Consider the following 13,236-nt stretch of genomic DNA (forward strand, 5'->3'; position numbering starts at 1 on the left):
TAGTCCCCCATTGAGGATATTCTTAGCTGTTAAGAGACTCAGGCAGACCGGACTTCCGGGAAGGGTGACTTCGCTTGTGCCTGCTCTTGAGACGGGCTCCCGCCTCAGAAGAAGCTTATTCAGATATAAATCAGTCAGAACATTTTTTTTTGACTGATGAAATTTCTCCCGGGCAGGGAGAAACGTAGAGATCAACCTCAAAAGCCTGTTTTTGTTGGGAGGACTGGATTTCATTAATTTATGAGAAAAGGTCCAGCCAGCAATGCCGGACGGACTTCCGAACAAGCTCTATCTGATTAATGCGATACATTTATCTTTTCTTCAAAGAGAAAACGGACTAACAGGCAAGCACCCTTCTTTCTATTTTTTCTTTTTACTTGGTTTAAATTGTTGCAGCAAAAAGAGATTTGTCAAATGAATCAGCTTTAAAGAACTTCTGGGTGAGCTATAACTCTTCTCTGTTATTCACGAAATTAACAGCTTATCTCTGTTTCTATTGCAAAAAGCTGTCCTGGAAGTGCATTCTAAAGATATAAACAGAAGAGGGATTTCTATTCCGAGGAGAAAAAAATAAAAAATATGAACTTTGGAACATTATGTTGTCTGGGACTATTCTCTTTTTGGTCTATTTTATTTTGACGAATCTGCTTCTTCACGACGCCACTAACTGTTTTGATGCTGGGAACCAAATTTGTTTTGTATTCTTGAACATAGAGAGATAAGGCAGGCTGCTCTGTTTATACTGTGATGTCATCAAGCCTGGAATATTAACCCAATTGTTGCTGAAATAAGAAGTGGTTCTTCTTTATTTTTGTTTTGTTTTGTTTTCGTGGTTTTAAAAATGGCAATCAAGAAAGTGGCTGAGAATCTGGAAGTAATTATGTTTCAGAAAATAATGGATGAGATTGTGATAACGAAACAAACCCTGCGACAGGGCAGTAAGGAGCTGAAAATTGAACTGAGCAAAATGACGCAGGAGCTTAAAGAAATAGGGGATCCTGTGAGAGAGGAGAATGAGATCAGAGATGAGAAAAGAAAAAATAAAGGGAAGATACAAGCCCTGGAGATTGGAACAAATGTGGAATTGGAAAAAGATCTGGAGTTTATGGATATTAGAAATAAAATCTACTGTTTGGAATTTAACGTTATCTCTGAAGAAATTAATGAAGATATTAGAGATAAAGTTATCAATGGCTTGGATAATTTTCTGGACTGGAATGACGTGATGGAGCTTGATATAGAGAAAATCTATGGAATTAACTGCAGCCATGTGACAATGGAAAAACTCTCAAGAGATGAGCCAGTGCATTTTGTAAAAAAGAAGAACACAGATATGACTTTACAACAATATTTCAGCAACTTATTCAGAATCGATGGCAAGAAAATATTTGGGATAGAGGAAATTCCCATCAGACTCTTATTATATGACTATGGCTATGACAGCAAGATTACTATGGAATACTGATAATGGAAGATTGGACACTGAAATTACTGGACTTAACAGGACTACTGAAGATGGAAGATGGAATTAATATGGATAATGGAATAATGGCTATTGAAATTATTGGACTTAACAGATTTGATGAGATGGATTAATCGATATGTTTATTTGGACTATGGTTATGACAATAAGATTATTATTATTATTGAGATGGATTAATCGACATGTTTATTTGGAGAAAAATTGATAGATATATTTCTTAAAGAACTGAAACCTCTCTTTAACTTTTTGTGGAAAGAATAAAGTAATGTCTATAAGATTTGATGATTAATTAAGATAACTACTGGAGGAAAGTGATTTTATAATATAATTTAAGAGACAGGATTGTTATATATTGTAGACCTATAACTGATCTGCGACAAATGGGAAGTCAACATTTTATTTTTTTGTTTAATCATTTTTGTTTTGTTTTTTGTCTTTGAATGTTTTATGATTTTGTTTTGTTTGTTTTATGGAAATTTGAATAAAAATTATTGTAAAAAAAAAAAGAGACTCAGGCAGACCTATCTTCTAGCCCATTCATTTTTCTTTCCTCACTTCAATGCATACTCTCAACATTGCATAGCTGAACAGCCCTCTGCAGTTCACAGGTCTTGAAAGTCCCTGTGCATAGGTCCTTGTCAGGCTGTCTGCCTGGTTTTTAACATTGAATTTTCCTCTTAATTTACAAATAAATGTACTTCCGCATACATAGGGCATCCCTGAGTATGCAGAAAGCACCTTATACTAGAGAGACCCCATTTCTTCCTGACAGGTAAGATATGGGACAACCCAAGTCTAGCATTAGAGGACATAATGACCACTGTATTGAGTTTGTGGCAGTGAAGGCTCTGACAGTGACTGGCTGAGATGGTGTGGTTATGTTAAATGTTTACCCACAATTTCAAGAAACAAAGTTGTCGGAATATTTTCTGTTCCGTTTATGTGAGGAAAGGGAAAGATGGCAGTTTGCCTGCGATTAAAGCTTCACACAGGCTGTAGAGATAGGAGTATCTTCATGGAGCAAGGTAAAGTTCTAGGAGGCAGGAAAGCTAAGTAACAGAGGACCCAGAAGCAAGGTGGCTAAAGAAAGGGTGCAAAGTAGCTTGTGGACTGAGAAAGAGGTACCTGAAGGAAGAAGAAATGAAGGTCTGAGGAAAAGGGCAGAGGATGCAAGAAACGAAGGAGCTGCATGCAAGAGGCTCTCTGAACAAACCCCAAAGTAGTCACTGTCTGGACTGGATGCTGCATTGTGAGGAATGGTAGGTAGGTTGGCCAAGAGACAGGATTGTGAAAGGAAATGGAAGTGGATTGACAAGCAGGAACCTGAGGAAACAATAGCTGTTGGTGACATGGCATGGAGACAGGATGAGCCAAGAAAAAGGGAGGTCTGAGATAAAACATCACACAGGGTGTAACAGCAGGGAATTGTGCATTACTGCCAAGGAGGAGTGGGCAAGCAAGGGAAGTTTGAAGGGTTCAAGATGATAAAGGGTCATTGGACTGTTAAATCTAGAGTCGAGACCCAGGCAGGACTGCTATACCTTGAAGAATTGCAGAGAAGGGGAATTCTGTCAGTTGTAGCTTCTATTGTCACTGCAGCATTGCTAGGTAACTGCGGGGGGGGCAACGAGGGCCAAAAAGCAGCAAGAGGGGAGGGGCTGAATTTCACATATTGATTTGAAGATGCCAGCCAATTCTTTGCATATTTTTAGAACTAATTTAAAGTCTGCTCACTCATGGAGGACATGATCCATCTGTTTGTGGGCAGAGATAGTGCCTTAGATAGGAAATTCATGCTGTATTTGCATTAAAACTTTTCCTGGTCCCAAACACCCCATCTCAAATAGGGGGAATACTACACTAGGTTATATACCCAAGCGATGCATTTTTAAACTAAAAGTCAGTATGTACGCTCTCATCTCCTCCTCCTATATACTGCCTGGCCTTGAGTTCATTTGAAGAAAAAAAAAGACAGTGAGATGCACTGAGGAGGCAGTAACTTGGTGCTCCTTCTGGAATCTGATTCATGGTAAGTGCAGCCCTCAGCCAGGCATGGAAGACAGGGCTATCAATGGCTACTAGCCATGATGGCTGTGCTCTGCCACCCTAGTCAGAGGCAGTATGTTTCTGAAAACCAGTTGCCAGAAGCCCCAGGAGGGGAGAGTGTTCTTGCACTCAGGTCCTGCTTGTGGGCTTCCCCCAGGCACCTGGTTGGCCACTGTGAGAACACGATGCTGGACTAGATGGGCCACTGGCCTGATCCAGCAGGCTCTTCTTATGTTCTTAGGCATGCTGCTCCAGGACAGATCCCTGTATAGTTCTGCCAGTATTAAGACGTACCACTCAATTAAATATCTCCATTTAATGGCTGGCAAAACTGAGGTGTGAGAAATCATGCTTCTCTCTTGAGGCTGTACAGAATGAATCTTTAAATCAGGATAAGACCTCAGAACAGGCAAGCAGAAACCATAAATGACAAAATCGTGCTACTAATTTTCACATAAGATTTCTTTCCACATCCCCCCTGCCTGTGGTTAGTTGACTGTTAGAATAAAAATAGACTAGTAAAAGTAAAGTGACATTCAGATTCCATTTTTTAACATTCACAAGCAAGACATTTTCAGAATTGTCCTGTCCTTTGGAGACACATTCCATACAGAACCTTGTTTGACTGATCTGAATAGCAACTGCTCCTGAAGTAGCAACAGCAACAAAAATGTACACTCTTTCGTTGGTATATATAAGCTTTGAGCATATTGCCTGTACCAAAGCCTAAGAGTGCATTTCTGTTCTAATAGATTTCAGGGGCTTCATATGGCTACAGGCCTATGCACACATACCTGGGAGTAACCCCCATTAATATAATGGGATTTACTTCTGAGTAAACATGCATGGATTTCAGTCTGTGTGCATGAGTGTCCAGGGTCTTTGAAAATATTTTCTGGTGATTAATTTAGGGTACTTTCCCTGCTGATGTGGGCAAAAAATGAAAAAAATGAAAAACATCTTTGCACACTGGTCACAAAGGCAGAATGCACAACAGAAACATGGAAAAGTAAGCAAAAGAATGGTTTGAGTTCTTTCACATTATACAGTGAACTTGTATTGATTTAGGCGTTTCTGCAAATTCTTGAGTTACTGGGTTCTCAGTTCTCTTTGGTAGGGAAAGGGCATCTATTCATTTAGGTTTCTGATGAATGATTCTTGGGATGAGCTAAAGAGAGATTCTCAGAAACACTGGGTATAAATTTAATAAGGCGTGATTTCTCATATAGCAGCTTGAGTTCAGAAAACAAACAATGGGAAACAGAACAGGGCAAGGAATGAGAAGGCCAAGAAAATCCAGCAAAGGGCCTCTCTGCTCCCATCCTCTCTCCTTAATGTTTGTCCCATTCAGAATTGAGATTCATTCCTGGGAACAGAGCAGAAGCAACTCAAAAGAAAACACGTCTTCTTTTGTTTTTGCCTCTGTATAAAACTTAAGGTTTCCTTTTCAGTTCAAAGCCAGAGAACTCTGCATAAGAGTGGATCAAAGGGCTTTCCTGCTGTTAACAACATACTCATCATGTCTGCATGTTGTCCTGGGAGTTATCTCATGATGGGGGGAAACAAACAAACAATGGAATTCTGCACATTTGTCACAACATGCAAAAGAAGCAAAGCAGGTGTCAATTCTGCAGCAGGATGCGGACCCTGGCTTGATGTCTTCATTTTGCTTTCGTCTAAAGCAGCAGCCAGCAGATGTCCACCTTTCAGGGCCATTCATGGGGCAGTTAATCATTTGATGAAGATCTTTGTCCAGGTGGGAGGATACTGACTGCTGTATGAAGTATGGGGGCTGAACCAGGTACCAGGTCTTTTTTTGGGGGGGGGGATGGAGAGAGGGACTGGTGAAAGCGGTAAAATTCTGGAAGGCAGCCATGCAGCAGCCTGGGACTGTAGGGTAGCTTCAGTACTAGCCTTCATAGTTCTGAGGATGAGCTCCACAGGATCTGTATGGTCCTCTCCCCACTCAGTGCTTTGATCTCCCCAGTGATACAATGAATGAGAAAGCTAGGTTTAAAATATGCTTTGCCTCCTGTTCTTTCCTCGAGCTAGAGGGAAAAAGAGAAAGGTAAAGAATGTTTGAAGCTTTGAGAACTGTGGATCAAAATACGTTCCTTGGAAAATAACATAGAAAAGCAGATTTCAAAGAGCAATTTTCCTCCATGGAACAGGATAGTAACATATGGAGAACTGAGGCATAGAAAGACAAGGCCTCTTGCACAGGGATCTGGCACAATATTGGGCTTCAATCATTGGAACATTCTCCCAAACAAGTTGTTATCCTGACTGTTCATTCACTCACATTTTCTGGAATGATTTCAACATAATGGAGCTCAAGCTCCAGAGGTAATGTAAGCATAATTTCCAAACCATATACCTGAACTACTGGTTGAGGCACACAAGTTAGCTTCCCAGGAAACATTTGTCACCTGGATGTGGTCCAGTATAATAAGCCATTTATGACATTTTGGCAGTCAAGAGCTTCTTTGTTCAGGGTCACAAATGACTCATCATCACAGTGATGTGAGGTGGAAGTTCCTACAGGTAGTCATGTTCACCACATCTCTCCAGTTTTAGAAGAGTCATTGTATGTGGTTAAAGTGCTACTAGGAATGTGATTTCCTCTCTGCCACAGATTTATGGTTCAGAGCAAATTATCTTTGAAAGGCACGGGCTGTAGCTTATTAGCAGAGCATCTGCTTAGCATGCATAAGGTCCCAGGTTCAATCTCTGGGCCATATAGGTAGGGCTAGGAGAGAACCATGTCTGAAATCCTGGAGAGCCACTGCCAGTCAGTGTAGACAATACTAAGCGAGATGGAGCACTGGCCTGATTTAGTATAAGGCAGCTTCCGATGTTCCTTTCTGAAGGGGTACATTGTCCTAGAGGAAAAGGGCACCTCAAGGATTCCACTTCTTGGGGAATTTAAGAGCATCAGAAGCACAAAGGCCTGTCTAGTCCAGCATCCTGTTTGCCATAGTGGGCAACCAGATGCCTCTGGGAAGCCCACAAAGAGGACATGAGGGCAAAAACTTTCTCCTACTCTTATCCCCCACCAACTGGTATTCAGAGATACGCTACATCTGGTCCTGGAGGTAGCATATAGCTATCATGACGATTGATAGTCTTATCTTCCATGCATTTGGGCGCCCTTTTGGTAGTTCTGCCACTCTCAGAAGTTCAGAGGGTGGTGGCCCAGAGAAGGGCATTCTCTGTGGCATTCCCTAAGCTGTAGAACTCCCTCCCCACTGGGGTGTGTCTGACAACTTCGTTGGACAAACTTCGGCGAATGCTGAAGACACACTTCTACCCTGGCCTTCAAAATCGAAGATATATATTTTTACGATCCACCCTATTTACTTTGATGTTGTTTAGGTTGTTTTAAACTGTTTTTAATTATATGTTTAAAATTGTTGTAACCTGCCATGGGAACTTTGGGTGAAGGGTGGGTAATAAATTATAACAACAACAACAGCAACAACTATTGGTATTAGTATTATTAGTATTTTCAGTGCTCCTTTTAAGCATTAGTGGCCATCGTCACATCTCATAGTAGCAAATTCCACCAACTGTACACTGTGTAAAAGTACTTTCTTTTTAGTCTCCCTTCATTCAACTCCACAATACCTAGCGGAACGCCTCTCCCGATATGAACCTACCCGTTCACTACGTTCAACATCTAAGGCCCTCCTCCGAGTTCCAACTCACAGAGAGGCTCGGAGGGTCGTAACAAGATCTAGGGCCTTTTCGGTGGTTGCCCCCGAATTATGGAACAGTCTCTTTGATGAGGTGCGCCTGGCGCCTACACTTTTATCTTTTCGGCGCCAGGTTAAAACCTTTTTATTCTCCCAGGCATTTTAATTCTATTTTAATTCTATTTTTTTAGCTTTTAATGTATATCAGGTCGTTTAATTGTTTAATATGTATGCTTTTACTGTTTTTGTGATTCTATTGTATTTTATCCTATGTTGTGCACCACCCTGAGAGCCTTCGGGCTGTGGGTGGTATAGAAATCAAATCAAATAAATAAATAAATAAAAATTTGAACAACCACAGGTTCCTGCATTATGAGGGAGGGAGAAAAACACCTCTGTTTTCACTTTCTCCAAACCATGCATGATTTTATAAATCACGATCATGTCCTCCCTTACCTTTCTAAACTAAAAAGCCCCAAACATTGTAGCCTTTCCTAATAAGTGAGTTGCTCCATTTTGGTTGCCCCTTTCTGTACCTTTTCTAAGTTCTATAAATATCCTTTTAGCGATGCAGTGACCAGAACTGTACACAGTATTCAATTAAGAATTTTTCTAATGGTGCCTAGCATGGGGGAGGAAAAGCTGTCAATGTGAGGCAAAATCTGGAGCCAGAATCCTATGAATCAAAACAAATGTGAAAAATTCTCAATTTACACAGTGTATTCTAACCACAGCATTTGAAACCTCTGGCTTTCCTTGTTGATTTGTGCAGTTCTTTTGTTCTCACAGAACCCCCAGCTATGGGCCTCAAGGAAGGGCGCTGTGTGAGGATGGATGTTTGGATAACAGCGAGAGTGAGCTGCTCAGTCTCTTCGTCAGCCTCTTAATGATTATGATTTCAATAAGGCAGAGTCACCATGGGTGCCAGAAACTAGCTCTGGACATTGTAAGGTAGGTAGGCTTATTGCAGTTTATGGCACAGTTAAGCCATTTTGCAAATGCACTCAGACATGAAGCTCACTGGGTGACTTTGGGCCAGTCACCATCTCTCAGCCTCACCTACCTCGCCAGGGTTGTTGTGAGGATAAAATGGGGGGAAGAATGAGGTACACCACCTTGAGCACCTTACACGAAAGAAATGTAATATATACATAAATGCATAATTCAAACAGGATTAAAAAGCGGACAGCTAGCCAATAGGAACCTGACTAACTCTTATAGGGTGCCAGAATTGAGGCTAAGTTTGGAACAAGGACCTGGACATACAGATGGGCTTGCTTTGCACTTGAGAATTGGGGACACTCCAATAAGGCATGTTTAACAGAGAGGGAAATACTGAAAGCTTCTCCTCCAAGGTATGCACATGAGTGGGGTTGGATAAAGAAGAACTTTTTTTTAATAGCCAGAGCGTCATAGGAACAAGTGAGGTTTAGCCTACTAGGGTCCTACTATTAGCTCTGCTATGAATTTGAAGAACTTTCTTTTTCTTTTGCTGCCAGTATCACCCATGAATGACTAACTACTCCAGGTAACTACAAAATGTGTTTCATTGGCTATAATTAGGTGGCAGTAAAATCAGGCTTCGTGAATGCTTTAGCACCCTCTTTTTTAGCACCACAGCAGTGACACTATCCCTGACCAGCACTGTGCCATGAGATCAAGTCTTGACATGGTTGATTTGCACTTGGGAGACTTAGACTGATACAGCAGCCTTAAAGACAATGTGTTTCTGCAAGGCCTTTAATCTCCCTGACCCCCTCCAAAAGAAACAGGCACCTACCAGAATGTTGGAAGCTTGAGCCTCGGTAGCCAGGGTCCTTTTGAAGCTGTATTTCTTTCAGAGAGAAGATGGAGGCAGCTGGAGGAAAGGGATGGGTGTGGAAACAAGGAGAGAAGGGATGAGATATTCTGATCCTCTGAAGTGCATAGGACTGCAGCCACAAGCCCCGTTATTTATATTGCAGAGAGCAGTGGTTGCAGTATAGGTATGGAGTGCTTTGAAGTGATACTGGTGTGTACGTGTGCACATGCATGTGTGCATGGCAGGGGGGAATTAAGGTTTCAGCATAAGGCTTAGGATGCCAACAATGTCCTTAATGTCGTATAACTCTCTTAGAACTACCCAGACATAGCATTGGTGGTGCAAAGAGTGTTTTCTGTGCCAAGAGAATACCAGGGTTTACCAAATCTGTCAGGGGATGTTCATCCTGGTAATGCTTCCTTTTCTGGGAAGTAACTTTCTCCTTGCATTCAAACACCCCTTCTCCTTTCTTTAGCCAACAATAAGGAAAGCTGGCTATATTCCCTGAGACAGGTTTAGTTAGCCACTGGATTGTGAAGGAAGGAGAGAAGGGTTCAGCTGTTCTAAGTAGTGGTGTTGACACACTTACTCTCGGGAAGGAGGTGCACCTTTTCACCTAGCACCATAAAGTAAGGGTGTCGCAGGGCCAATTCAGCAGAAGTGCGTCTTTTGGCTTCGTACTAAAAAAAGAGAGAAAGAGAAGCAGAAAGCTTGATGATACATACGTATGCATGTGCATGTAAGTATGAGCAGTTACAGTGTCCAGGGGCTCATTTGAGTATGTGGGTATGTCTGTATAGAAGCTTCCTGAGCACTCCTACATTCCTGTGCATGGGTGCCGTGTAGCTTGCTGGGGGGGGGGAGCAAACCCTTCCAATCCCCTGTGCAGTTGTGCCATCTATGATTTCTATTTGCTGCCCAGGCTGCATGCATACACGCAGTTACCATCTAAGTTTGGGGGCAATAAATGAATGTACTGTATATGGCATTTCATGTTATGTGGCAGCTATACTTTGCTGTCTGTACGCAGAAACAGAGCATAGTGCAGGAGGTGGGAAGCCTTGGGTGATCTTGGGCAAGTCCACCTCTTATAGCCTACTAGACTTTGCAAGGCTGTTCTGAGGCTGCAACATTTGTTGAGCCAGAAGCCAGTCCCAGTGTGTTCAGTGGGCTTGCTCCCAGGTAAGTGTGCCTAAGATTGCATCCTTAAGCTCCTTGAGGGATACAAATAAATACGGTCAGCTTTACATAGGTTTGCATTACTACCCTGTGTAGCTACAAAGCAGCTGGAGAGAATGAATAAACTTGAATGGTCTCAGTGATTATGGAACAAATAGGCTATGATCCAGGTTTCCCCTTTGAAATATACCTGTACAGGAAGCAAGGCCAGTAACAGAAGCTGAGCAGGGGACAAGAAGGGTTCTTTGGCTTTCAAAAACAAACCTGAGTGAAATATCCCCCCCCCAATGTCCTACTGACTAGGAGAAAGACAATTGTACCTGAGAAACTCTACATTTTGTACTTTACTTTTGGCGCAGCTAGAGTAGGTCAAGCAGCTGCTTCAGAGCAGAACAATGTCTCCTAGGAAAGCCAGAACAGGAGAAAAAGAATCTTGGCAACAAAGGTAGGCCAAGCCACTGGAACAGTCAACAACCTCTCCTGAGTTCCACTGATTTTGATCTAAGAGGTTTGGTAGGATCAAAGATCAGATCAAGAATGAAGGAACCATTGTGTCAGTTCCCCATTATGATCAGACATTTTGCATTTCCTTGAGCAAATCATTTTCTGAGGGTTAGTTTACATATTCATTTCCACTTTGGTCATTTCACCATCTCTGAAGGTATAGTAAATCATACTTTACAAATTATAGACATTGCCACTGCTTAGATCAGTGAGCATCTGACTCCCCTGTCTGGCAACAACAAAGTCAGCTTCCAACCGGATTCAAACTATTTCAATGGTGCTGGTCAGACTATTGGCAAGCCCAATCAGGATACACTTGTCTTCTATTTTTTTAAGTTGATGAGGCACAGAATGCCAACCTATTTCCAGGTCTCTGTGCTCCTCACTATGAGTTGTCCTGGCACTGGCTGCTCTATTTCCTGGACTTTTGCTTACCACTAAGCTTGTTTCTCACTGAGGGGCGGAGGAGAAATTTAGTACTATCAGCATTTTAAAGTGAATCAGCCTCATTCACACACCCCAGACTAATACATGGATCAGAATGTAATTATCCTTCGGATTTTGCACCTTCCAATTTTTGTAAGGCAGGAAGTTGTCTTATACTGAGTCAGATACATTGGTCCATTTAGCTCAGTACTGTCTACACTGACTGGCAGTGGCTCTCCAGGGTTTCAGGCAGGGTTCTCTCCTAGCCCTACCTACCTGGACATACTGGAGATTGAACCTGGGACCTTCTGCGTGCAAGGCAGATACTCTATAACTGAGTTGCAGCCCTTCCCCAAGACAGTTCTCTGCTCAAAATGCACCAAAACGCACAAAAATGTGCATTTTAGGATACTTTTAGAAATGTGTACATTAAGAGAAAATACATAAATTCATGTTTTGTGATAAAACACATATTTAAATATTATTTTTCATGTGGATTTTTAATGCAGAAACAAGACATGATGGGTTGTGTTCACTGGTAGTCCTACTCAAAGTAGACCTATTGAAATTAAAAGGCATGACTAAGTAGGACTTAGTTGAATACAACTCAATGGATTATGGATCGACACATGTGAAGCTAGAGCTTTGGTGTCTTTGTCAGTCAGGATTCTGTGACCACAAAGTAGCTAGGTCAATGGTTAACGGAGACTCAGACTGAGTGATATCCTCAAGGCTATGCTTACTTCACATTTTGGTGGTTCATTTCATATACTTTCATGCTATTTGTAGTTGTTTTGGGTGTGTATGTGTGTGTGTTTCGCTGTTGTAAGCTGCTGTAAGCGTCTAGGAAAGGTATAAAAGTATTTTAAATATATTTTTCACGAATGGTCAAAACTGTTATATACACTGCCAAATGGAAGAGATCTATGCTTTGATGCGACACTTCACTGATTTATCTATGTTGCTCCAAACTAATGTCTGTATGGGATATGAAAGGACTAAAAGCATTACTTTTCTCTTAAAACTTTTTCAGCTGTCACTGCCCTGTGCACCCGAACACTCCCTGTTAAGCCTCTAGGAGAGATCCAGAGGTACTGATATCGGCACTAGATCCCTGGAACAGCGAAGTAAATGTGAGATGAAGTGTGGAATATTTGCTATCTGGCTTAGCAACCAAAGCCACCTACCAGGAGGAGACTCGTTAACAGGTCGATTCCTTCTGTGTCCAGTCTGCAAGAGAAGAAAGGAACTTGCTGTGTTTGGGAGACTCTACAAGCAATTGACTGTTGTTGAGAACAATAAACTTGCGTCATCTGAGACCTACTGAACAGCTTCTACCACCCAAACACACAAAGAAAAGCTGTACAACATTTTAGAAGATACTCGTCTACAGTTGGCAATTTAGGTTCTTTCTCGGGGAAGAAGCAACTCAACAAGATGAAAATGTATGCTGCTGGACTCTGGGAGACTGAGCTGCAGAATGCTGATGCCACCTAGTGGCAGCCCTGGAAAGACCAACATAATGAAGGATGCCAGCAAACATTTTATGGACTACCTCTCCGCCAAAATAAAGCAGGTAAGTGATGGTGTTTGTTGGAAAAGAGAAGAACTCTGTACTGTATGTTTTATTTTTATTATTTATTTGTTTGTTTGTTTGTTTGTTTGTTTATTATTTGATTTATATCCTGCTCTTCCTCCCAGCAGGAGCCCAGGGCAGCAAACAGAAATGCTAAAAACACTTTAAAACATCATAAAAAGACCTTAAAATACATTAAAACAAAACAACATTAAAAACATTTTTTAAAAGCTTTAAAAACATCTTTAAAAACAAAAACAAAGAAGGGTTAAAGACATATTAAAGAAAACAGATTAAAAGCAATTCTAACACAGACGCAGACTGGGATAGGTCTCAACTTAAAAGGCTTGTTGAAAGAGGAAAGTCTTCAAAAGGCGCCAAAAGGATAACAGAGACGGCACCTGCCTAATATTTAAGGGGAGGGAATTCCACAGGGTAGGTGTCGCCACACTAAAGGTCCGTTTCCTATATTGTACAGAACGAACCTCCTGCTAAGATGGTATCTGCAGGAGGCCCTCACCTGCAG

The 13,236-nt window shown here is 41.5% G+C and overlaps 1 protein-coding gene across 6 annotated transcripts in view; it reads right to left on the reverse strand.

The window, feature by feature from the left end:
* Positions 1-13,236, reverse strand: part of CDK18 (cyclin dependent kinase 18) — a 138,167-nt gene that overhangs the window by 9,068 nt on the left and 115,863 nt on the right. For 5 of the 6 annotated variants that reach the window (XM_061632154.1, XM_061632151.1, XM_061632155.1 and 2 more), the window contains 3 exons: positions 12,322-12,364; positions 9,615-9,705; positions 9,001-9,082 (listed from right to left, as the gene is read on the reverse strand). In XM_061632154.1, the coding sequence (XP_061488138.1) occupies positions 9,001-9,082; positions 9,615-9,705; positions 12,322-12,364 (216 nt within the window). Of the gene's footprint in view, positions 1-3,973; positions 5,578-9,000; positions 9,083-9,614; positions 9,706-12,321; positions 12,365-13,236 lie in introns of those variants that run through there. The other variant, XM_061632152.1, reaches the window with a different exon arrangement.

Source organism: Rhineura floridana, chromosome 6 (genome assembly GCF_030035675.1).
Source record: "Rhineura floridana isolate rRhiFlo1 chromosome 6, rRhiFlo1.hap2, whole genome shotgun sequence".
Lineage (NCBI taxonomy): Eukaryota > Metazoa > Chordata > Lepidosauria > Squamata > Rhineuridae > Rhineura > Rhineura floridana.